This window comes from Coccomyxa subellipsoidea (assembly GCF_000258705.1).
Source record: "Coccomyxa subellipsoidea C-169, whole genome shotgun sequence".
Taxonomy (NCBI): Eukaryota; Viridiplantae; Chlorophyta; class Trebouxiophyceae; family Coccomyxaceae; genus Coccomyxa; species Coccomyxa subellipsoidea.
The window spans coordinates 846,673-870,900 of NW_005178039.1; the positions used below are offsets into that span (position 1 = coordinate 846,673).

The 24,228-nt window shown below is 52.0% G+C and overlaps 6 protein-coding genes across 6 annotated transcripts; 2 read left to right on the top strand and 4 right to left on the bottom strand.

Moving 5' to 3' along the window:
- The first annotated feature begins 665 nt into the window (after positions 1–665).
- On the top strand, positions 666–1,417 carry COCSUDRAFT_32557 (hypothetical protein). The gene has a single exon (XM_005649600.1). It carries the CDS (start codon positions 704–706, stop codon positions 893–895), a length of 192 nt encoding a protein of 63 aa, XP_005649657.1. The 5' UTR covers positions 666–703; the 3' UTR covers positions 896–1,417.
- Positions 1,418–4,226: 2,809 nt separating this feature from the next.
- Positions 4,227–6,431, bottom strand: COCSUDRAFT_65098 (hypothetical protein; the record flags this gene model as incomplete). Its single annotated transcript, XM_005649601.1, has 2 exons — positions 5,712–6,431; positions 4,227–4,325 (listed from the first exon to the last, which is right to left on the bottom strand). The coding sequence occupies exons 1-2, from the start codon at positions 5,832–5,834 to the stop codon at positions 4,227–4,229; spliced, it is 222 nt and encodes a 73-aa protein (XP_005649658.1). The 5' UTR covers positions 5,835–6,431.
- A 297-nt stretch (positions 6,432–6,728) lies between these two features.
- On the bottom strand, positions 6,729–11,336 carry COCSUDRAFT_22455 (monodehydroascorbate reductase I; the record flags this gene model as incomplete). The annotated part of the gene is made up of 12 exons (XM_005649602.1): positions 6,729–7,270; positions 7,598–7,687; positions 7,938–8,060; positions 8,384–8,479; positions 9,031–9,165; positions 9,556–9,771; positions 10,106–10,231; positions 10,382–10,500; positions 10,657–10,737; positions 10,837–10,888; positions 11,024–11,093; positions 11,284–11,336. 12 exons carry the CDS (start codon positions 11,334–11,336, stop codon positions 7,142–7,144), a joined length of 1,290 nt encoding a protein of 429 aa, XP_005649659.1. The 3' UTR covers positions 6,729–7,141.
- Positions 11,337–15,816: 4,480 nt separating this feature from the next.
- On the top strand, positions 15,817–16,485 carry COCSUDRAFT_61356 (hypothetical protein; the record flags this gene model as incomplete). The annotated part of the gene is made up of 2 exons (XM_005649603.1): positions 15,817–15,849; positions 16,234–16,485. The coding sequence occupies 2 exons, from the start codon at positions 15,817–15,819 to the stop codon at positions 16,483–16,485; spliced, it is 285 nt and encodes a 94-aa protein (XP_005649660.1).
- Positions 16,486–17,196: 711 nt separating this feature from the next.
- On the bottom strand, positions 17,197–17,903 carry COCSUDRAFT_61357 (hypothetical protein; the record flags this gene model as incomplete). Its single annotated transcript, XM_005649604.1, has 2 exons — positions 17,197–17,501; positions 17,861–17,903. The coding sequence occupies 2 exons, from the start codon at positions 17,901–17,903 to the stop codon at positions 17,197–17,199; spliced, it is 348 nt and encodes a 115-aa protein (XP_005649661.1).
- Positions 17,904–18,751: 848 nt separating this feature from the next.
- On the bottom strand, positions 18,752–24,145 carry COCSUDRAFT_13678 (phosphate transporter; the record flags this gene model as incomplete). Its single annotated transcript, XM_005649605.1, has 12 exons — positions 18,752–18,862; positions 19,025–19,122; positions 19,311–19,513; positions 19,838–19,926; positions 20,223–20,388; positions 21,647–21,811; positions 21,947–22,023; positions 22,389–22,516; positions 22,867–22,956; positions 23,300–23,352; positions 23,667–23,839; positions 24,017–24,145. 12 exons carry the CDS (start codon positions 24,143–24,145, stop codon positions 18,752–18,754), a joined length of 1,482 nt encoding a protein of 493 aa, XP_005649662.1.
- Positions 24,146–24,228: the final 83 nt, after the last annotated feature.

Sequence of the window (24,228 nt, forward strand, 5' to 3'; positions counted from 1 at the left end):
GCATGATGGGCTCAGTGACGGCAATGGGTCTATAATTGAGCATGTCAAGCTTGCTGCCTTTCTTGTGCACAGGGGTGATCAGGCTACCATTCACAGAGGGTGGCACTTGCCCTGCCACAAATGCCACAAATGCAGAGTTCAACACAGCCACCAAAGCAGGCGCCAGGACATTCTCCGGAGGAGGCATGCCTGGTGCCCGCTCATCTTGTGCATACCGAAACAGCTCAGCTGGTAAACCTTGCACTCCGGTGGCACGACCATGGTGTAAACTTTTGAGCCCAGCAAGCACTTCCCCAAGAGAGATGGGTGCATTGAGAGCATCAACATGGGCGACAGGAGCACTGGGCTGGACAGGGAAAGACAAGTGGGGCAGCTCAGCAATGACTGGCAACTGCAAGTTTGCAACCCGCTCGAGATAGCCAGCCCACAATTGCACTGGCTTGAGCTGCTCAGGTATATCAGACTGCTGAGACTTGAGCCGCTTCCAGAAGGCTCGGGGGTCACTGTGCAAATCATCAAGCAGGCGTCGCAGTTGCGCGAGCCGGTGAGCGCGCCGTTTGTGGCGGACGGTATTGTGGTAGGCGCGCTCCAGCGCGCGCACTTCGGCTGGATCGCCCCCGCACCGCGCGCGGGCGCGGACGTCCCGTTTGAGCTGGCGGCACTCCGAATCGAAGAAGGGCGCGTCGGCACGCGCCTCGCGCTGATGGCGCCCGGTGCGAGCCGGCATGCTGCTCGCGGCTGCGGCCTCCCGGATCCCCGCCTCCAGGGTCTGAAAGGCTGCATCAAGTTCCCCAGCCACAGCATGGCCTTTGCAGGCGTCAAGGCTTGCACTTGCAACATTGCGCAAAGCAGCAGCATACGCATTCCTAGCACTGGGCTGCCATTTCACTCGTAACAATGGCGCCCCAATACATGGTAGGGGAACACTGGCACCCACATTCACTTGCAATGTCATCTCAATAGGATGATGATCAGAGTCGTTTCTACCAGTGTTCACAACAAGATGAGAAATCAAGAGGAGCGCATAAGCAGAAACGAGAACATGATCAGGTCTAGTTGCCTGAGTTTGGTTTCTGGCCTTAAAGGTAGGCACTGCTTCCAGGTCTCCTAGCACTCTGCCAGTGCATATGAGCATGTCAGTTTCCTTGCACAAATCTAACAGGCGCACCCCATGAGCATTGACACCTTCATCAGTGCAGCCTCGAGGAATGCTCTCATCAGCGTCAGGCAAATTTGACACACGAGCATTGAAGTCTCCTGCCAGGATCACATTGCCCTGAGCACGAGCGGCAACAACTTCTGCACATAAGCCCGTAAATCGTCTTGTCAGGTCCACGGTCTGCAATTGTCGGGAGCCCGCTGGAGGCACATAGCTGGAGCCAATCAGCAGCGGTGTAGGGTCCCCATCAAACTGCACTTTCGCCCATAAGGCACTGTCAGTGTCTGACACCCAGTCTTGTGCGTGGTAATCACGGTGCTTCCGAACCGCAACAACAATGCCTTCACCCGCCTTGCCCTCTTCACTAGCAGCCGTGAAAGTCACAGAATGGTGAGGCAAGAGCGAGTCATCCCAGGTCAAGCAACGGGCCTCAGTCAGAAGTACAATATCGAACTGGTCAAGATAGGCTGCCGTGTCCCACAAGGATATTTTGCTAGCATGTAAGCCATTGACATTCCAGTACAATATGCGCAGCGATAGGCGGCTGGAGACTTCCTAGCGGCGCACTGCTTCGGCGTAGGAGTCAGCGCGGCCGGGGGAGGAAGGCGCGGCCTGAGAGGGCCCGGCAGCGGCAGCACCTGGGGCGGCAGCGGCGCCTGGCGCGGCAGCCGGGGGAGGCCCAGGCACAGGCATGTGCTCGCGCACGCGGTCGCCCTCCCGGACGAAGAGGCGCTCCTCGCGCCAGAAGGGCTGCTTGCCGGCTGTCTTCAGAGCGACATAGTGCGGGCGCATGCTGACGCGGATGCGCTGCTGCTGCGGGGTGAGGTCGGGATCCAGAAAAATCTGGCGCTGGCGCAGGGCTTTGCTGTGCTTGAGGGCAGCGTGCTTGGCTGCAACGCCGCTGAAGCTGATGAGCACGGGGCGCGGCTTGGTGCGCGTGGCGCTGGGGGCACCGAGGCGGCGAGCTTCGCTGACAACAACAGGGGGGCCGCTGTTGCTGTCAAACAGCGCTGCCACGCGGGCTGAGACATTCTCTGTGTTGTCCTCTGCCAGACCATGGCAGATCAGGTTGGCACTCCTGGCTTGGCGGGCCTGAGACTCCACCACAGACTCCAGATGGTGCACTTTGTTCACCACTGCTTCATCGTTGGAGGCGGCTCTGGTCTGCGTGTCCTTGGCCAGCTCAGCGCGCAGGAGAGGCAGCAGCTCTGCCTTCAGCTCAGCCACCACCTCATCCTTCAGCTCGGTTTTCAGCTCTGCGTTGAGCTCTGCCTTCAGCTGAGGGAAGAGGGCCCCAAATTTCTCGTCCAGCCTATTGTCAAGCTTGCGTTCCAGGCCGTCGATCATAGACTCGACCTTTGCAAGAAGGAGATCGCTCCATCTCCTCATCTGACTGCCCTGGGCTGCCCTGCGCTGGGCGCTTCGACTGACTTCTGGTTCCCTGACTCATCGCAACCGAGAGACTAGGCGACTGAAGGGGTGCAGACGGAGGTGGGCCCCAATGTGTTATGGCCTACCCAAATTCCAAATCGATGAGCACGTAACCAATCCCACCAAGCAACACTTTGCATAGGTTGGGGCACACCCTATCAACTAACACGAGCTCAGAGCCCCCGATTTATCATCCATCAACACTTGCCTTTCGTCTTTACTTCACATGTGAACTGCAAAGGAAAGCCAGGAAATAGAGAAGCTTAACAAGCAGATCATGCAGCAGCCAGAACGATTAAACATAACGGAAAGCATGCGAATTAAACTCGAAAGTTCAATTCTCCCTCAGGTTCCTTCGAGGGTGCTTACAGAACATGCATTATGCTGGCCTCGCATGTTGCGCAGCAGCCGGACCGACATGGGCATCAAATGGTACAGGGTATGCATTGCAGCGCTGCCTAGCCTGTCTGGCACAGCAGCAGCGCTAGCGCACAGCAGCGCTAGCGCAGAGCAGCGCTAGCGCAGAGCAGCGCTGCTATCAGCACGAAAACACCTTAAGAGGGTGCCAATCGCATCGCAGTAAGAGTATTGTCTGATCAGCATGATGACAGAGCATCTACCACCTTGCTTTTGCACTACCGCCAGATTGCTGTCCAGCAATAAGCTGCACTGCAGCACATTCCTCAACACTCTCAAGCCACCACTGTTGTACCCTCAGAAAGAACAGAGCTCTCGACATCAGTGGCATGCTTCTTTGCCTCTGCGCAGTGACTGAGCCTCAGTCCTTGATGAAAACGATGGAGGCCCTTTCTAGCTGGGCCGCACTGGGTCGCTGGATTGACACCCTTCCTAGAGCATTCAGGTAGCTGCTCTGCCCAAGGCCCCCTACTGCAGGGTTGAAGTCTCCCTCTGAGAAGGGGGGAATCCCGCTGTTCAATGGGCCTGCAGTGCAGCAGGAAAGCAGTTTCCATTTCGTTTGCGCTGCAGACTCTGTAGAAATATGATGATGCCTACTTTACATTCTGCAGCTCCTCTGCTGCAAGGAGGCGATGGGCACTCGGGCAAGCACTAACTTGTCAGACCAGGTGGCAGCAAGCTGTGGAATCGGCAATTCTAGCCTTCTGGTCAGCTCATTTGAAGTTAGAAAAGCCATATGATTTTCACTGCCAACGATCTTTCCCTAAATAGCTCAGGTATGCCCTGGTGGCATTCGGTGGCGGCAACTTCGGCCAGCTTCGAGGAGCTGCGTTCAAGCTTTTTCGGAGGTGGAAGGGTGTGAAAAGTTTGCTTACCTGCCACGAAAGCAAAAGCATTTGTGTATCGCTGACATGAATCCACCCATCTTGGTCCAGAACACGTCTCCTGCAGCTGCAGCGGGGCGTCAGAAAGTTAGTCTCACAGTGACGGCACACAGGTCGACGTTGCTTCATTCACAGTGCCAGAATAATCATTGGTGTGTTCTAAAGAACGTACGCTTTTACTCACCAAAACGTAGTCGCAGGTAAGCAAAGTGCAGAAGTGCAATAGCTCACCTTTGTATCAGCAGTTCGAAGAGGTCCAGGTGTATCAGCGTATGGAAGCTCAGAGCAACAATGTGGCTTGATGGGCTTTATCGGACAACTTTTAGCCTCGAACATCACGGGGCGATCCAGCCGAAGTGCGCGCGCTGGAGCGTGCCTACCACAACACCGTCCGCCACAAACGGCGCGCTCACCGGCTCGCGCAACTGCGACGCCTGCTTGATGATTTGCACAGTGACCCCCGAGCCTTCTGGAAGCGGCTCAAGTCTCAGCAGTCTGATATACCTGAGCAGCTCAAGCCAGTGCAATTGTGGGCTGGCTATCTCGAGCGGGTTGCAAACTTGCAGTTGCCAGTCATTGCTGAGCTGCCCCACTTGTCTTTCCCTGTCCAGCCCAGTGCTCCTGTCGCCCATGTTGATGCTCTCAATGCACCCATCTCTCTTGGGGAAGTGCTTGCTGGGCTCAAAAGTTTACACCATGGTCGTGCCACCGGAGTGCAAGGTTTACCAGCTGAGCTGTTTCGGTATGCACAAGATGAGCGGGCACCAGGCATGCCTCCTCCGGAGAATGTCCTGGCGCCTGCTTTGGTGGCTGTGTTGAACTCTGCATTTGTGGCATTTGTGGCAGGGCAAGTGCCACCCTCTGTGAATGGTAGCCTGATCACCCCTGTGCACAAGAAAGGCAGCAAGCTTGACATGCTCAATTATAGACCCATTGCCGTCACTGAGCCCATCATGCGCTTGTACGCTGGCTTATTGAATGCTCGTATTTTGAAGTACACAGAGGGGGCTGGATTGCGTGCAGCCACACAGGCTGGCTTTAGGCCAAAACTGTATACGGCCCACCAGCTATTCACCTTGCAGCATCTTATCGACCGGCAAAACCATGCTAAGCAGCCCTTGTATTGTTGCTTTCTTGATCTGAAGGGTGCTTATGACAGAGTGAATCGGGTGTTGCTCTGGGAAAGCTTGCGTCGCCTGGGCATTGATGGCCGCCTGCTCTCTGCCATTCAGTCTCTGTATGCCCATTCTACGGTTGCCATGAAGATTGGGAGCAGGAAGGGTCCTAGTTTGCCTTCTGCGACAGGATTGAAGCAGGGTTGCCCCCTTAGCCCCACGCTGTTTGGCTTGTTTGCAGATGGCCTGCACAGGCACTTGCTGCAGAGGTGCCCTGGGGTTGGCCCTCAGTTGCGTAACGGCAGTTGTGTACCGGATCTAGGCTATGCTGATGACTTTGCTTTGCTCGCCACCACACCTGCTCATTTGCAACGCTTGATTGATGCAGCTGCTGAGTTTTGTGAACAAACGGGAATGGTGATCAGTGTTGACAAAACAAAGGTTGTGGTGTTCTCTTCAAGTTTGCCAGGACCTTTTCAGTGGCTTTGTGGTGGTGCGCCTTTACATTGGGTTCAGCAGTTTGAGTACCTGGGTGCCCTTTTTGACGGTGTCCAAGGCATGAACCTCACCTTTGGCAAGCTTCACAGGAACATGTGGGGTGCGTGGGCACAGCTCAGGCAGCAATATGGGAAGTTGCATTGCAGCATGTCAGCTGGCCTATTGTTGCGCCTATATGATGCATGTGTGCCGCCGACTGCCTCCTACGGTTGTGAGGTGTGGGGCCTGCGCAGCCTTCCTGGTGGCGACAGCCGGCGGGGCCGGGCTGCCTTGGCCTCCTCTCACCTGAAAATTCTGCGAGACATTGCTGGCGTCCCCACCTCTGTGCATGGTGCCATCTTGCTTAAGGAGTTGAATCAGCAGACCCTTGATTGTGTGTGGTGGCGGCGCATTATCAAGTTCTGGAACAATTTGGCTGCCTTGCCTGCAATTAATTTTCACGGGCAAGTGGCCCTTGATGATTGTTGGGATGCCATCACCCGTAATGTGAAGAATTGGGCTTGGGCCTTCATGCGGGGCTTGCGCCGGATTGGGTATGAGTTTGTTATTCGGTTTGACACCCTTGTTCCTGTGGAAGTTGATGCTGTGATGCAGCTGCTAGATGCGCAAGCACTGCAGGTTTGGGATGACATTGACATTTGCCCTAGGACCTGCCCGTCCAGCAATGCCACCTTGTGTACATATCACAGATGGTTTGCTAGGCCAGATTGTGTGCGCCACCCTCGCCAGCTCTTACAGCAGCCTTTGAGTGCCCGTTGCTTGCGTATACTGTTGAAGTTCAGGATTGGTTGTCATAGTCTGCCCAATGTCTCGGGCCGCTGGGCCAGGGTTCCCCGGCCCCAGCGTTTGTGCATGCGTTGTGCCCAGCAGGTTCTTGGGGATGAGCGCCACCTTGTGTTCGAGTGCCCTGCCTTGCAATCTGTTCGGGGCAGATATCCTGGGCTGTTTGGTGCAGACATTGTGACCATGCAGCAATTCATGTGGCAGTTGGACATTGTTGGTGTTGCACATTTCGTGATGGATTGTTTTGATTATTTGGATGCTGCCAGTTCATCCAATCAGCCCTAGGCGGCTGGAGCGATGTAATCTTCCTTCCTTCCTTCACGATCGAAGTTCTCCAGGATATCGGAGAAGCTGATACACGTCGATCCTGAAAGTTGCTGACTCACGCATTGAAGATTTGACCACTGCTACGTGTTGCAATAATAGCGTACAACTGCACTAACCACTTCTACGTTTAGATACAAGATGTACACATACACAGCGAGCTGCAAACCACAGCGCATGCATACAAGCTACCCCACAGGAACACTGAGATGGCGACGCATCTGTGCAGACTGTCTGCCATGATTGAAAGTACTAAAGAATTGTTCACAGCCCAGAGAGGAGCCGCTCTCCTTGGACGAACAGACAGCAGGCTTGCTCCTCCTGAACTTTAGTGCCGGTAATGCAGGCAGGTCATGGAACTGTCCAGACCAGCTAGAATTCTGTTCAAACCACAGTGACCAGAACTTCACAGGCAATCACATTGCTCGACACAGTGACACAGCCCACGCTTCGTCATGCATTCTGCTCTCCTCAGTTCAAGGCTGAGCACTTAATAGTTCCATGGGCGGCGCTTTGAAGTTTTGAGGCGCTCAGAGCTTTGAAGCAAAGGCAATGCCCTGAGCTGCCAGGTCCTCGGGTGCTGCCGGCTGCTCAATGGCCACCTTCTTCATCAGCTCCTGCTCCTCGGGGGATCCACCCTTCAGGAATGCCCCCACCACCTGCGCAGTGCATGGCATAATATCAATCCTGGAAGCATTAGAATGGAGAATTTGCCAGAATGGGACCTAGTGTAACACAAATTTTCTATCTCTTATCTTGCGACTTCCCTTGCTCCTAGCACAAAGGGTATATGCTCCCCACTTCACATAAACGATGTAACTGGCACTGCTGCAGCATGCATCAACAGGGCCAGCAAAGGGGAACGCGCACTGGCATTGATTGAGCTAAAACCACTGGTAGCTGTGCACTCATGGACTGCATCCTGCGAAACTTCTATGGTCTTGCTGAGCTGAGACTTTTGTTTGCCGCTGCATATAGGGGCGCACCTTGCCGTCCCTGACAAAGTAGGTGCCGAACTTCCCGCTGCTGGTGTCGCCGAATAGTGTGGGGGTCGTCATTTCATTGATTCCGTACAACTGCGCCACATGCATTCACTCAGACACATGCACGATGCTGCTTTGGCACTTTGTAAAGACCATCTTCGCTGCACGTCATTGCTGTAGAAGGTCTGGCTGCATTTTAAGGACACGTTTTGCTAGATTGTACACACCACTACTTGCAATTGCCGCAAGAGCAATACACGGGCTCAACTTTACGGGCCAACAGAGCAGAGCATGATGGACTGAGCTGCGCGGAAGGAAGACGCGGCAAGCCTGAGTGGTTTACCTGCCAGGACAAATCAAAGATTCTGGAGTAGAAGTAGGGCAGGTAATCATAGTCCCCAGTGGAAGGGTCCATGATGGACGCCACTGCGTGCGTTGCGCTCGCTCTGCAGTTTGCAACGTGCTCCTGCGGCAATCCAAACAACCTTCTCTGTGTTTAAAGGATGTACGCCTTGAATGTGGTATCACAGAATCTGAGTTCCAAGGGAGTGCTCGACTTATGCTGTCTCAATTGCATTTCATTTGAAATCTATTGCAATATGCAGGGCGTCAAAAACATGGGCACAACTCAAGCAATCCCTTGGGGTTACTAGAGAACTGTTGTCACCTAGGTCGTCCATCCAAAAATACAAGATGGCTCAAAAAATCCAGGATGGATCCAGAAATGAGCCGGGAAGGCTCAGCCAGATGAAGGGAATGGGAAAAGAACTCTTGAAGTAGAGGGCGCACCTGGCGGGTGGTGATGCCATACTTCTTCAGGGGGAATGCAGCGATGTCACCCACAGCATACACATCCGGGTTGCTGGTGCGCAGGTTGCCGTCCACCTGCGCAGGGGCGTTGTCCTTTCAACCGCTATACAACACTCCTTTAACATAAAAAATACTTAGACACCAGACGCTTGACCAGAAAAGTAGCTCAGTTTTAGCAAGGCAAAAACAGACACCCCTGAGAATATCAGCTGGTGCCCTCTTGCAAGGCAGCATCACTTGATGATGCTGGTGCTCTCCTCATGGCTTGAAAACACATGGTCAAATGCTTCACAAGCATCTTTCAGTTTCTCGGCAGTCAATCTCAAGATTACAAGATGCAAGTCATGGGAACACATGTGCAATCAAGACAGGAAGCCCACAGGGCAGTTAAGGTAAAAACCCTCTTGCTGCACCTTGACTCTCTGATCTAGACAAGAAGCTCAAGGATTTCTTTGACGACTTTACTGAGAGATTCCTAGCTGCTCGCTAGGATTGCAGTGAAAGGCAATGCGCCCTTTCACACAGTGCACGCATTGCAATGCACGCCCTCCAGTGCTCTGTCAATCTTCAAACCACCCCTCTGGGTTGCATTGGTATGTTCTGCAGCACTCATGAGCAACCCTCACCTTGATGCCGCCAGGGCGGTCCTCTAGGAGGTCCAGCTGCCCCTTGAACATCTCCACATTGGGCCGCGCGCCCACCCCCACCAGCACTATGTCGCTTTCAATCTTGTCCCCGTTTTTCAGCACCGTTGTCGTCACCTGCACGGTAAATGGCCACATCAGCATACACAGCTGCCTCCACTTGTGTGATTTGCACTAGGCTCGGATATCCCGGCATACTAACCAGTGGATTCCATAGTGGTACACCATCGTCATATGGCTCATATGGCGAATTCCGGCACGGACGAATTCTGGTTTTCTTCCAACCGGACTCATGCAAACGAAGGTCAGTGCATTTCATAGACAGGTATGCATGCCGTATACAGCCGCCTCTCCTTGCATCATTTTTCAACGATAAGTTCTCCTGAGAGCTGCAGCTCTTGCATATGCAATCATACTGCACTACCCGGCTAAAGCGGCAGCTAACCACAGAGCATCATATATGTAATCCAAGACAAAGAAAGTCAAAGGGAGATTGAGGGTGCTCACATGGCCGTCCTTGCCCTCGAAGGAGGCGGCGAGGGAGCCCGGCAAGAGCTTGATGCCCTTGTCAGTGTAAACCTTCTCGTAGAATGCTGCCATCTCAGCAGTGAACAGGCGCTCCATCAGGTGCTTCTCTGGGAACACCAGAGTCACCTCCAGCCCGTTCTTGGACAAGCACGCCGCTGTCTCCATCCCGATGTAGCCGCCACCAACTATAGTTGCCTGCCCCCAACACACTTGCACTTTTCACTGGTGTCCAGGTGTTTTTTTGATGCAGCTGATTCCTATCTATCGCCCTGTGAGGACCAGGCCCCTGTAGGGAGCAGACCCCTGTAGGGAGTTGACACTGCAGAATGCAGATCTTATGCACATCAGCCTGGTTAACAGCACTCCCTCCTTTCCTGGAGCACTTCCACAACAAGAGCTGCCACATGTGCGCAGGACAGGAAGTGGAGGACGGCATTCTGCCTGCAATATCAAGAGGGGCATTGCAGGATTGATGTGCATAACATTTGAGATGCTAGATATACTTGGAAGGACTGATGGACATCCTCACCTTGTTGCTCTTGGTCTTGGCGTCAGCGATGGCGGCCACGATCTTGTCAGCATCAACCACATTCCTCAAGTAGAAGATGTTCTTCAAATCCGCACCCTCTGTCCCAAAGTCTGTCAGATAGATTGGCTGCACACCACACACATGGCCTCAATTTCATTTTGTGGCAGTCTTGCTGCCTCCTTTCTCCTCCTTTATGGCCAATTTATACTTACCGGGAAGTTGGATTAACTATGCTGACATGGGTTTGGTTTTGTTTTGGAAGCAGAGGTGACTCACACGAGCGCCAGTGGCAACAATGAGTTTCTCATATGAGATGGTGTCGCCGGAGGCTGCTGTCAGGGTCTTGGCTGACACATCAACTGCAGTAATCGATGTGTTTGTCTTGTAGTCAATGCCTGCACCCATGCCCAAGTACATCAGCAACGGTGCTTCCTGCATACTGTAAGAGTAGAATGGCAGTTGACCAAGCGAGCGATGATGGTACTACACAAGATGCATGCATGCATGCATGGTGGTCCTAAAAGCTTGGCAAAGATGCACACAGTGCTTACCCTTCTCCGCATACCACTCCGGGGTCTGCTTCTCACCACCGCCCCCGACTGTTGCATAAAATCCAGGCAAGCGTGCAGCACCTGCAGAAGGAGGAGTTCAAAAACTCGCCCTTGGATGCAGTGGAATGATCTTTTAGGAATTTTCAGGACAGTGCCTCTCATCACAGGAATCATGCTCACCTTCCGGGAAGAGGTATGCCTTGCTCAGCGCCGGCCTCTCGTATGCCACGTACTGCAGGCAACATTCACTTTCAGGATTGGTTGTCTCCTTCTCATCACAGAGATCAACTTATGCATGAATTGGTATGATCAGATGCGTGATGTCTAAATGGGAACTTGACGTTCTCATTAAGCATGCGCAGCACACCGGCTCCTCAGTGATGATTGCAAGCTCTCCGTTGCCTATTCCGCGCTGGACAAACTCGCGAGCAGCATACCTGCCAAAGCACGATATATAGAAACAATATTCACACGTAAACAAATTCCAAGTGTGGACAACGCAGTCTCTAAGCTTTCTTTGAGGAAACTACAGCTTCCACGCAGCGCTCGATTGGTCCACACCCTGCTATCCACAAATATTGGCGTAGGGCAATACAGATGTGAGCAGGATCAATTAGGTCATGTTACCCGCTAGAGTTACCACCCCCAAGAACCACATACTTGAAAGACGACGCTGACATCACGGTTAGGGCACGTACTGATCTGAGACCTGGCAACTTTTCCGCAGAGAGCGCTGCTACACGAGGTAATCTGGAGCAGAGTAGGTTGTGTGTCCCCTGAAGAAAAGAGGATCGTTGGCAAATTTGCGGAGACATCAGGTGAAGCACTGATTGATCATGTAATGCCACCACGTCTTGGAGATTTCAAGGCAGGAGACCTTTATTTATCTCGACAACCTGAAGGGTCTAGCTAGAGAGCATCAAAGGGAAATTTAGGGCAAGACAATCAGGTGCACACTGTCAAAGTTTCAATTTCAACGTCCTTGGTGGGTAGTAATACTCAGATCAAAATTCAGAGCTGTAATTTCCTTCTGAGAGGGCAAGATCTGATCTGATTGATTCGATGGCGCCAGCTCCAGACCTTTTGAGCTTACCGCGGGAGACGTGTCTTCTGATTTTTGCGAAGCTAGATGTTGTCAGCCTTGTTGGAATGGCTGCAACTTGCACGGCCATGAAGTTGTTGATCAAGGTCTGCCCTTGTTCCTGCGTGGATATCCCGGAGCGGACATTTTACCGTTTGAGGCAGAGGTTCAGACTCAGGCTGCAGTAATGTGGGATCAAGTTTGCTTCGACGGGAATTCGTGACACTGAAAGAGAGAGCCTGCAGGACTGGGTTATGTGGCAGGACAGCTATAAACAGGTCCTGTGCCTTCCTCAAAATCGTGAACGATATGCAGGAAGATATGTTGTGGAAGCAGCTGGCAGCTGCAAAGTGGGGCCAGAAGGCTGTTGATCTTGGTCAGAAACCTTTGGAGAACAGTCAGGGAGGGTGGTTTGATTACTGCAAGCACAGGCTCTGCATCAGAAGCCACCCGTACGCCCTTTCTGCTGGCCGCCACTGGCGCAGTCACCTGCCTGAAACATGTCATGAAACTTTGGGCCCTGTTGATATTTGATTGCTCAGAATCTTTGCATGCCTACGCACAGCATACGACGCAAAGTGTGCATGTGCTGTGATACTGATGGCACCCTCATGTACCAGAGTCAGATATCGGATCTGCCCTAAACTGGCTAGAAGCGATGTGGCTGACTGACTGCATGGCGTGTCGTGTGCAGGATCTCCCCTCTTAACCTCATCCAAGAGCAATATCATGATCCTTGGCAGCATCTGGTCTGCTGCCTGCTGTGCAGGTGCTTCGATTATCAATGCCGTGTAGTATCAACACGCACCTATATCCCTTTCAAGTGTGCAGCTGATCTGTTAATGATCTCAAAGATGCAAGGCTCTATCAGGCTCCTGGATCTGTTTCTGCTCAACTGATGGCCAGCTTTTTGTGTGTGAGCAGTCGAACGAGTGGGACCCAGGTGATCAAGATGACAATAAAGGCCTTCTTGGGGACTTATGGGACGCCATCGATGGTCTTGGAGGCACCAGATGAGGAGCTTGAAAGCTTCATAGACCCATTGGGTCTTCAGGAGACACGGATCAAGGCCGTCAAACAGATGTCTCAGACCTTCTTCGAGAAGGTTCGATTAATATACCGTTCGTCTCGTTCCCAGGATGCCTTTCTTTAGCCAGCTGCCCAAAAAGTGCATTGAATAATCGTTGCTGTCAGCTTGATGGAGTTCCCTGTAGAACAGGGGTGGCTTTACAAGTCAACGTGCCTTCGATCACGTGAAATATTGAATAGCCCGCTGTGGCATCTGCATTACCAAAATGGGAATATTTCAAGTCAAGATCTGTGCATGCAGGAATGGGAGGATCCAGTGGAGTTCTATGGCTGTGGTAAGTTCACATCAGACAGCTGGCGCATCTTCTGCCGGGGGGTGAAAGCGAGTAAAGGGGTGGAAGATGCAGTTCTGCTGCGCTACCTCAGATGGCTGAACACTGGGAGCCTCAAAGATCCAAAGCCTGCAAGACCAAGAATGCCAAATGGTGCGCTTCTGCTCTATGTACACATCCAGCTGACATCTATTAGCTATCTTGAGTGCTGCATCACGCACAGCCTATGCAGCCTAAAAAGGCTTGTCCATGAGATTCCTAATCTTGGTGGATCTGGATATATTGAGATATCTTGGCAGCTGGCTCATACAATACATTGGAAGCGAACTTCTACTTGAATCAAGAGTGTGGTGCATTGCATGCAGACAAGAGGAGTGTGAAGGGTGCGAGTGGAAGTGCAATTGACGAAAGGAGCAAGAGAAGGCATACACGCAGCCTAAGAGACACAGGAAACACTCGAGCGTCGCGCAGAAGAGCGAATGCATTGTGATAAATAAAAGAGTTCAGGCAACAGCAAGCCAGAAGAGTTGCAGTTGCTATTTTCAAAGAATCTTGGCAATGGCTTACAATTTGGAATCCATACAGATGTGCAATTTTCAAAGCACCAACTTATGGAATTGCACTTTAGAAGTATATACTGTACACAGCTGTTCTCTGCTCAAAAAACAATATCAGTATTGTGACACCGGTGCGAAATTCTCCTTCTTTATATTGCAAGCAATTCTCCCTTCATGCATGCCCATGCTCTCAGCAAAGTATAATTTTACTTAAAACGACATCCAAACCTCTGTATCACAGTATGGGAACACCAACAATAAAGCATGCACTCAGAAGCGCAGCGAACTATACAAGGTGCATTTCTATGCATCAGGCTGACTCTCAAAAATTGCTTGCAGCATTCAGAAGACAGGGTCGTTCCCTTGATGAGCTCCACCAGCAGCAGACCAGAGAAGCCCAGCATGGCAACGCGTCCAGTCCAGGCTTCCAGGAAGGGAGTGAAGGGCCCAAATGACCTCGAGTCGGGCTTCTCCCCTGCAGTGGCATGAAACCACCGATCAGTCAAGGACCCCCATGATAAGCAGGTGCACCTGCACGCGCAGGTGCTTGCAACCTACGCTGTGATCAATTTCCGCACAGCAACCGTCATTCTGTGCTGCCACAACAGCACTGCATGCTCCCATAGGATCCAGGATTCCTCGGATCCAGGGAACTGTACATATCAACTAGTGCATTTCACCAGGCACAGGGGGCAATGGGTGTCAATATAGCCTATGCTAGCCTAGGATGCATCAACTGCAATAAGGAGCAGTTGCAAGTCGTCTGAGACAGCGACTACAATCAGGGGGGGACTTGCAGCTTGCCTGCTTGGAACTGGGGTGCTATGCTGGCGTAGGTGAGCAGAGCCACAATGGCACCGAAGCCTAGAGGTCTTTGAGGTCTCCCTCTACATACTTGCCAGCCAGCTGGCTCCACACGCTCTGACCAGTCTGCAACTCAGCCACAACTGCTGCCACAAAGCCCAGCATGGCGGCTCTTCCTGCAACACAAAAATGAGCTCCCTCAGATCGGGCCATCCTCTGCACGATCTGGCAATACACCCCTCCCCAAGCCTCCATGCCAATTCAATGAGCAAATGAGAATAAAACGGTGCAAATGAGGAGAAAATTAGGAGAAAACGGTGGGCTCACCGTTGATGGCCTCCTGCGTCTGTCCGAACACCTCGAACTTCGCTGCGGCACTGCTGGCCTGCAGGTTCTCAGTCACAAGCTCTGCCTGTGAGGCTGTGTCCTGCTGCTCGACAATCTTCGCTGTCTGTTGCTGGCGCTCTGCTAGGAGCTTGTCGACCTTTTCCTTGTCGGTCAACTCCAATTTCGCCTCCTCTGTTGCCTGTTCGCATCAAGCAGCCAAGGGTCAACCCAGAGCACCCCATAAGGCATTGCATGGCTTCACAGTGCATTCAATGAAAGGAATACGTTCCTTGCACCATCAAGGACGAACAAATGACGTACAAACACCTTCGCAGTGTTCACCGCTATTTGATGGCAGCAGGGACTTGTAGTCACAACAGGAACGTCAAGACAGGATCTTTACCTGTGCACGGAGGGGAATGAGATGCCGCTGCGCCTTTGCGGAGCATTTCGATCGGCGTGTGGATTGTAGTGTGCTGGCTGTGCCGGGGAACACCGAGCGGTTAGCTGTGAGCACGCGACCGAACTCCATATTGCAAGCTGTCTGAAGTGTTGTCGTAGAACGTTTCAGCTAACTAGTTCTGCAAATTCTGAGTGCAAGAGGATGCTTTAGAACAGTGTAATGGTCTTCACGGACCTTCAGCTTGCATCTGTTGCGAACCAAGTTCAAGATGGAGCCACCGTGGAGATGCCTCAGCCGCTCATAGCTAGCGAAGGAGTCCCCACGTTGACCCAGATCAGGCGCCTGTGCCATTTCTTGACCTTGCTATCTGATTGGGTAAATTTTCATTCTAAGGTTGTAAACGGATCGCTTGAGGTAGTGTGCTAGTCTGCATTACAACGCTCGGTCGTCAGCCAGAAGCACACAGACGGCAGTGCAAAACTAGGGTTGGTGCCTAATTTCCTTGTTTAATTAATCTGGCTATTTAATCTTCGAGACTGTGTTTTAGAGCCTTTGATAACCTTCAAACCCTCTCGAATTCTTTGGGCCAATGACCAACAAAGCAGTGCTGACATTGGCCACAGGGCAATGCACCTCGATGGGGGCTGCCTCTGCGGCGATGTGCGCTATTCAATCGATGGCAACCCGTCCACTGAGGAGTCGCCTTGTTTGTGCCATTGCCGCATCTTCCAGCGCTCTACAGGAGCACCCCTGGTAGCTTGGGCCACATTCAATGAGGTATCACAGATGAAGAGCCAAAAGCTCAATATGCAAGTGTTCCTGCCGAGGCTCAGTCAAAATAAGAATAGCGCCACCCTCCATCCTGTCTGCAGTTGGATGCACCTGCCAGGCATTAAGTGGTCTAGCTTACACCCCATGCCTGGGTCGATCTGCACGCTGCACTTTGGCAAGCCAGATACGGACACTGCATGCAGAACATGTCGCATGAAAGCTCACTCTTTCTATTCCCAAGAATTGAATAATTCAGTGACCGTGCCTGATCAGGACTTCAGGGTCATTCAGGGGGAGCCAAAAATCTACCAGTCGACAGCAGAGGGGGTGAGGAAGTTCTGCGGCCGGTGTGGGACGCAGCTGGTGTTTCAAACAGTGGGCAGTCCTGTTTTGGACGTGACCATCGCCAGCCTGGACATGCCAGATGTCCTGCAGCCGGAGGCCCACATCTGGACTGAGAGCAAGCGGTCCTACATTGGCACCCAAGACCTGCCCAGCTTCCACAACAAGCGCCCTGCTGAGTGATGGAGCGTGAGAGGATCTATGTTGAATTTTGAAACTTGAATGCCTCTTCCCAGTGTCCAGACTGAACGTGCCGCTGAGTGATGGAGGGTGAAAGAATAGGATATAAGGATCGTTGCAATTTCTAGAGTGAGCGGTCTGCTGAGTGGTGGAGGAATAATATGCAGAGGTCGCCGATACTGTATCGTCGATGCACCTGTGCAGAGCTCTAGAGCGACCTTTCAGACATGCTGTGGAATAAATAAATTGTACAATGACGTAGGGGACATGGAATAAGTTCTGATGCGATCAGTTTGTGGGTACCCTTCAAGTCCTTTACTCTTTCTGAAGGCTCTCCTTCAGTACATTTGCATGGTATGATGAAGCACAGCACATGACATACCGTATTGCTTGCTTGCTTTAAGAACATGAAATTCCTTGAGCACGAGAAATGCCATCTTGGGTGATGACTGCATGAGCAGCATTACCGGTGCATGGTGGTCTTGTACATGCAAGTAGGTGAAGTGTTCTCCAGCTGATGACACACGCATGTTTACAAGCAGGGCTGCAGTACTGTAGAGTGTTCAACGAATGATTTGCTGCCTCCTCAGGCACCAATGGGTGCAGGAAATGAAGTAATCAGCCCGACTGGACAATTTTCATGGCTGTGTCCGTGCAGCAGCGATCTCTGCTTCCAATGGTGCCACATGCACTCTCCGCACGCTCCCCTCAAAGTCAACTGCCTGCCTCCAGGGCATAGGGCAGCCTGCCCAGTTGCTTCAAACTGCCCGCCTGGGCCAGCAGTGCCCTCACTGCCGTCCTGCCCGCCAGAATGACTCGCTCTGCCACGTCATTACCGCCGGATGACTCAGCGCCTGCCATGTCAGCAGGAGCCGGCCCGGCCATATCAGGCGCGCTGCTGTTATTGGCAGAGGGGCTTGGGCCTTGGCCCTGGCCGCCTTGCGGGTGGCTCTCACGGAAGCCACCGCCTCTGCCACTGCCGCCGCGGCCTTGGCCTTGTAGCGCCACCACCACGGCCCCTGCTCTGAGACACACTCACAGAAGACATGGCATCATCATGCTCGTCAGATGCATCAAATGCATTTGCGCTCTGAGAAGCGCGAGCACGTGTCTGCATGGGGTGTGAGGACTGCGCTCTGTTTTGCTCAGCCATAGCACGTGAGTTCTCATCCCAGGCCTCTGCACAGTTCTCCAAATCGGAGATAGTGATTGCTTGGGAGCGCCCGAGCATGAGCTGCAGCTCAGTGGTAAAAAACTGCCGCACATGTGGCAAGAAGCAGGTCTGGACAATCTGCAGGATGTCATCAGCATCAGATGGGGTACAATCTGCAGAACAACACTGTGTGTAGGCCTGCTTCACCTTCTGGACGATGCTAACCCTTCTCATAGAAGGTCAGGGCTTTTGAGAGCCCCTCAGCCATGCGTGAGATGCTCAATACGTGTCCAGTACGATCAGAAGACTGCTCAATATCAGGAGCTACAGTAGGCTGGGAGATGCTGGGCGATCATGTCAGAGCAAAGCAATGCCGATTTTTTTTGATAGGCTGAGAGTTCAGTCTCGAGCCCACATCTCTGGATCTGGAAGCACTCACAGCAGGACTTTGTGGGCCAGGCAGGTCAAATTTGTGTGTCAGTCAGGTAAGCAGGAAAACGGTGTTCCCTACTTCCCCCAAAATGCCAAACACAAACAAAGCAGCATGCAATACATCATTTGGTGTGACAAGCTGAACAAGTGAAGGTGAGAAAGTTACCCGAAGCGTTGGGAGACGGGAATCAATCTGCAATATTTGCGTCAAAATCCAGTGCAAAACAGGTGTGTGAAGTGGTGACTGCGGCATATAGTAAACAAAGAGTTCGCCTGGGAGGATCGAAACTGACCTGGGATATGGGTCGTTAAAGGAAATCTTCATCAAGGTCAAATTTCATGGGTGTCACGTGGCAGCACAAAGCATGCTTGCTGACAGATCAGAATCACTACACATGAAACCCTGGGCTTAAATTTGGAACCCGGTTCCAAAATGTATTTGAGCAGATTCAAACCATGCTGCTTCGCTACTTCTACTCGTCAGTATGCTTCTGGTCAGGGACTTGCACAGCATGCACTTCATTCTTCTTATTGCAAGTATGCACTTCGTTCTCCTGATTGCAAGAGTCCTCAAGACTCCTCTGGAAATGGCGCAAATGATCACCTCCGATTACTTCAGCTGGGTGTAAGAGTACTCTTGATGTGCTCCTACATTTTGTCTAAGAGCAGTGTTTACTCACTACATCAGGTCCAGGATGCAGGAGCAAACTTCGTCGGTGTGTACACGCCATAGGCGCAGAACCCGGCAGCGACCAGGGCAGCGATAATGATTGTAATAATCCAGCCGCCAAAGATCTGCGAGCACAAAGAACTTTCAAGGGCAGTGCATGCATTTGAAGAGCAAGCTGATTCACCCTTCTCCTTGGAATATTCCACATTGCTCGTTATAAAAGCACCAAGCCTATCCTTGCAGAGAAATCACTGCCAGTCCCTGGGATGTGTCCGAGGATGCCTCACCCGGATGAAGGCCTTGACATTGACGCCCTTGCGGCCCTCAAACAAGCCGACTGCTAGCAGCGCTCCAGTGATGACCTGCGTGGTTGACACAGGCAGGCCTGCAGCACAAGCAAACCTCAATACTGGCACATCCGTGAGAAGATCCAGGGCTCGACAGATGCGCAATGAATAGCATGACGACCTTGACGCCCAGCATGCGCATGACACTACAGTCTCGAAAATATATAGAACCAGAACCTGTCAGTGATGTATTAGCAACATCATGATGTAGCGATGTAACACTTACCAAAGCGGGAGGCCAGGACGACGGTGATGGCAGTGGATAATTCGGCGCAGAAGCCGCGGGCGTTGGACAGCTTGACAACCTTAACGCCAAGCACACGCATGATGAGGTAGCCGTAGGTGGCCAGCCCCAGCACGATGCCAGCTCCTCCCACAGCTAGGATCCAGGTCTCAACGGGCACGCTCTTGGGCACCTTGCCGGTGCTCCTGAGTGACAGCATGAGCATTCAGCACAAGTCTGAATAGTGAAGGGAAGTGAAGAAAAAGGTGCATGACTCGGAATGACACCGCAGATGCATCAAATGCAAGGATCCTTGCCTTGATGAGCACACTGTGTGCCTTGCCAGTGCTCTGCACGGCTGCGTGGGATTGTCCTTGGACACAATGCAGGAAGCATGGTAACATGGTACCTTCACAAGTATCAAGTGAGGAGCAAATGAACAGGCTGCCTCACTCCTGCTCAACAACAGCGTGCAAAAAATTTGTGGGATAGCTGCCCAAGGCGGGCGAGCTTGACAATAGGGGCCGCACCAGATGTAGTAGACAGCTGAAAAGGGGCCCATGGCGTTGGCAATGTCGTTGGAGCCATGCGCAAAGGACATCACCATGGCAGAGAACACCTACGCCCATTGCCTTCAAAGCTCAGAGGCTCCATAAATCATGGCAACTGGTAAGACATAGCCATTGCAACAAGACCTCAAGCCCAATAAGATGGCAAGCATGAGAGTGGTCTCAACTGCAAAAGCAGTGAACTAGATTTTGCAGGGCTCAAGCGGGAACCGCACAGACATTTGCAACAAACATACTGGAGTAGTAAAAAAATTAACATACTAAGGTAGTAGCTCTCCCAAGATATCAAACATGCATGGCCCTCATGGCAACTGAATGACGACAGGCTGGATGCGATGTCCTTCACCTGCAGGTATCTGAAGAGGCGCTCAGTCTTGGGGTCAAAAGTCTCGCCTGCATCCCAGATCTCGGCTACATCGGCCCGGTAATTCTTGGCATCGTCCTCATCCAAGGTGTTGTGTATCTTGTAGCGAGACCCCTGCAGGTCAGCAACGTCTTTCAAACGGGCACATCTTGTTGCGCCTCAGAGGATCATGAGTCATAGCCACTCACCAGAGATGTCTAGCAGGCGCACCACTACAATTCCTGCACACGTTATTCTTGCTAGAGCTCATCTTGGAGATCGGTCATAAGGCTTCTCGATCACTATTCAGGAATGGCTGCCAAAGTTAATGTTGCCATCAAACTCCCGCCCTTCACGATCAGACATCCACCACATGTTTAGAGCTAGGGAGAGAAGGGAGCTGAGGGATGAGTCTCACATGGAGTACGGCATTGGAAACGGGGTTGTTGGTGAGAAGTCTAACGCAGCCATTGTTGCCCATGCCGCTGAAGCATGCGCCAATCTTGGACGCTATGCTCTCCATGCTGCGCTCAAAGGCGTTCAGCTTGGGCACAGGCTCGTGTTCCATCACACGGGCGGGATGCTGACCGGCCTGGATGCCTGCACAACAAACCTCTTCACTTAGTAAGCCTCACAGTGAAAGGCAACCGGCCTGAATGCCTGCACGACAATCTCTTCACTTAGTAAGCCTCAAAGTGAAAGGCCCAATCAATGAGTGTGAAGGGAGCGGCGTGTCCTTGTTCTGATCACATTAAGCATAGCCTCATAAGACTGCCTTTCCGCTTTAGTTGGGTGCATGAACGCATCATGGCTAGAGCATTTCTTCCGCTCATGGACACACAGCATAGGGTGCAGCAATGGTTTGCTAAGAGGTCATCTACCCCATCAGTCACCGGCCACTCACCAGACTCAGGCACGCCCTTCTTAGTGTCCATTTTGGGCTCGCTGTGGGGTGCAGTCGTGTTTGCAGGCTTCACTTGGCTGTCAGCAGCATTGTCTGTGCCAGCAGGCGCGCGAGCCACCCTTGCCTTGCCAGTCTCTGTCTCCAGCCTGTGTGTGAGAGGCCAACAGGTCAGGATTTGATGGCAGCTCAATCTAAAGCTTTTCATTTGTGGTGTTGGGCCATGGACTTGGTCCTCGCTGTCCATAATCAGCCAGACTGCTGTGTCGCTGCCTTCATCCTCCAGCCTGCATCGGAAAGACTAACAAGTACCAGACAGTTCAAGCAAGCCTGACATAGTTATCATTGAGGTCAGCCTACAAGCCTTAGTGCTGATGCAAGTAGAGCTGACAGGTCCTTGCATGGGCTGCGTTGCAGCATCATCCCTCCACAGTCTGCGGATGGTTGCAAGCATGGGTACTGCACACTTGCATGCTTAAACGGTCATGAGTTATTGCGAGAGCATGGCGACCAACACCGACAGCACGTTAAGCAACAGGCATGAGCACACCTCTGCTGCTCCTGGTCCCACAGGATTGCCTTCTTGCGCAGGTAGGGCATCACCAGCAAAAGGGTGATTAGACCACAGGCCGCGGCAACAATGACAGAAATCCAGATGATCTTTCCATCGGGGATATTGTTGTTTTTGAATCTGCGCAGTGCACAGATGCACATCAGCGACAAGTATATTTCAAGAATGGATCACACATGGTGAAATTTACACGACATTGTCTAAAGAAGGAAAAGGCAACGGTGATGGTATCAAATTGTCGGTAGAAGGGCTTACTGCTTGTTCTTGGCACCCGTCTGGATGATGAATACGGTAATTACGAAGAGGGTCAGGGCGACAAGGAAGGGAAGAAGCTGCAGGCAGCACCCACAGCCATCAAGTGGGCAATATTGTAATATAATGTTGCCTGGTCGATCATTTGACAGGTTTTACCTCTGTCATGGTCTCAACATACTTGAGCATCAAGACAAATGTCAAGGGAGGATACAAGAGCAACAAAAGCCTCTGCTAAAGTATGCAGACAATCCAAAGTCGGAAAGGCAACATTGATGTGCTTTTCAGAGTGAGTGCACTCCAATACGCAGACCATTGAGAACTGGGGATGGCTTCCCAAATAGAGGGTAGTGCAGGGGTTCAAGTGTGGGCAGCACACATCAGACATGGCAAAAGCAACAGGCAAGTGCAATTGGGAAAACGTCATGAAGGCAGCAGAGCTCACGTAGAAGGCACGCTTGAAGCTGTGCTTGGAGCGCAGCACAAAGGTGCGGACGAGGCCATACAGGATGGTCACAATGATGCCGGAGAGTATGGGCGACACAATCCACGACAACACCACCGGCACAAAGCCTGAACAGCAGGGAAAATTTGAGTGAAAACCGCGCTCCAGCCAACAAATGCTGTCGTGTGCTGATTCTGCACAATCCAAGCTGCACGGCTGCACAAGCGCGTGGCAGCTTCAGGACGGACATGCGGGAACCATGCAAGCATCCCCGGAGCAATCACTCGCAGCAGAAAAGCATATGCATGACCAAGGATTGTGGCAAAATATGCACAGCGTGACCGGTGAGATGCGCCTGAACCTCTTTGATGCATGCCAGAAACCTTCACACAATGAGTACACTGTAGGCAGCCTTGTGCGGATATAGCACTGGTAGAGGAAAGGCAAGGCTGGCAGCAAAGGAAGAGCAGTGCCTGACCTGTGATATAGATAAAGGTGGAGGTGTGCTTGAGCCAGACCACGCTGTTGCCCCCAAATAGCACCAGGCTCATACCAATCACACCAGCCACTGTAGCCACCATTACAAGGCACACTTAGTTATCATCATGCGTTCTTTCAGATTCTTACCCTGCGATGTTGCGGCAGAAACTTACAGCTAGCCTTTCATACTTTCTCTGGTGTCTTTCATCAACTTTCCGACAAAAGCGCAAAGCAATGGCAAGTCCCAATGATAAGGAGCTACACTGTTTCAAATTAGTATATTGCTCATGAATGAATGAATGAATCATTGCCTAGAGAGACCAGATGCAGAGATGATCAGCGTCTCATAGAAGGTGTGCTGTTTGCACGATCCTGACATTTCAAATACATCTGCACAGACAGAGTGTCTTGTCTTTGAATGTAGTGCAGACCTGTGGTGTGGGTGGTGGAGACCGGCAGCTCCAGGTGGCATGCAAAATTGTCCCTGCAACGCACATTGAGACCTGAGCATTCAATTCTACGCACAACGAGGGGTCTCACAAGTAGGGATATTGGGACCTCCCAGCAAGGTTACTAGGTTGGAGCTGGCTTCCTTGGAGCAAGCAAATTATTTCAAAGTCCTGGGAGGCAAGGGGGAGAGGCCCACATAGCTATATGCGTGCCAAATTGAGGTCCCGGTTAATTTACAGGGGCCTCGTAGTGGCTTCCTGAATCATAGTGTATGGGAAGAAAGCATGTAAACCCTAGCAGCTACATCCTGCAATAGAGAAGCAATACAGCATGAAGGAAGTTTCTCACCAGAAGGCAGCTGCGACTTGCACGCAGAACATGCCGTAGAGCAGGAGCGCTGGAGAGTCGGTGTAGAGGGAGACGTTGGCAATGTTGGAGCGGATGGTGTCTGTCACACCCGCTCCCAAGAGGATGGCGCCAAGAAATTCACACACAGCAGCAACAAGTATGGCTTGAGATATCTGCACCAATAGCAGAATGTCAGAATCCCTAAGGCCGCCGAATTCTTGAGCCGAGGCTGCGAAGCTGCAGCAGAGGCAATTCAGCAGTAGCAGATAGCGCTATGGGATAGTGAGCTCGCGAAGACAGATGATGAGTGATAGCCATGCGACAGACATTGCTGGGTATGCCAAGCTCACCGTTAAGGCTTTAGCGCCGACACTTGTCGCGAAGGAATTGGCGAGATCATTAGCGCCGATCCCGAAAGCGCCAATAAACGCCACGATTATGGACAAGACATATATCCACGTGTAGTGGACCAACACCATATTGCTGGATGATGCTAGAGCTCTCGAGAGAAGCCTGGCTGTGGCTAGACAAATGGAACCCCTTTCGAACGCAGGAGGGGTGA

Coding starts and splice junctions, on each gene's coding strand:
- COCSUDRAFT_32557 (XM_005649600.1), top strand. CDS start 704: ATGGCGCCCGGTGCGAGCCGGCATGCTGCTCGCGGCTGCGGCCTCCCG.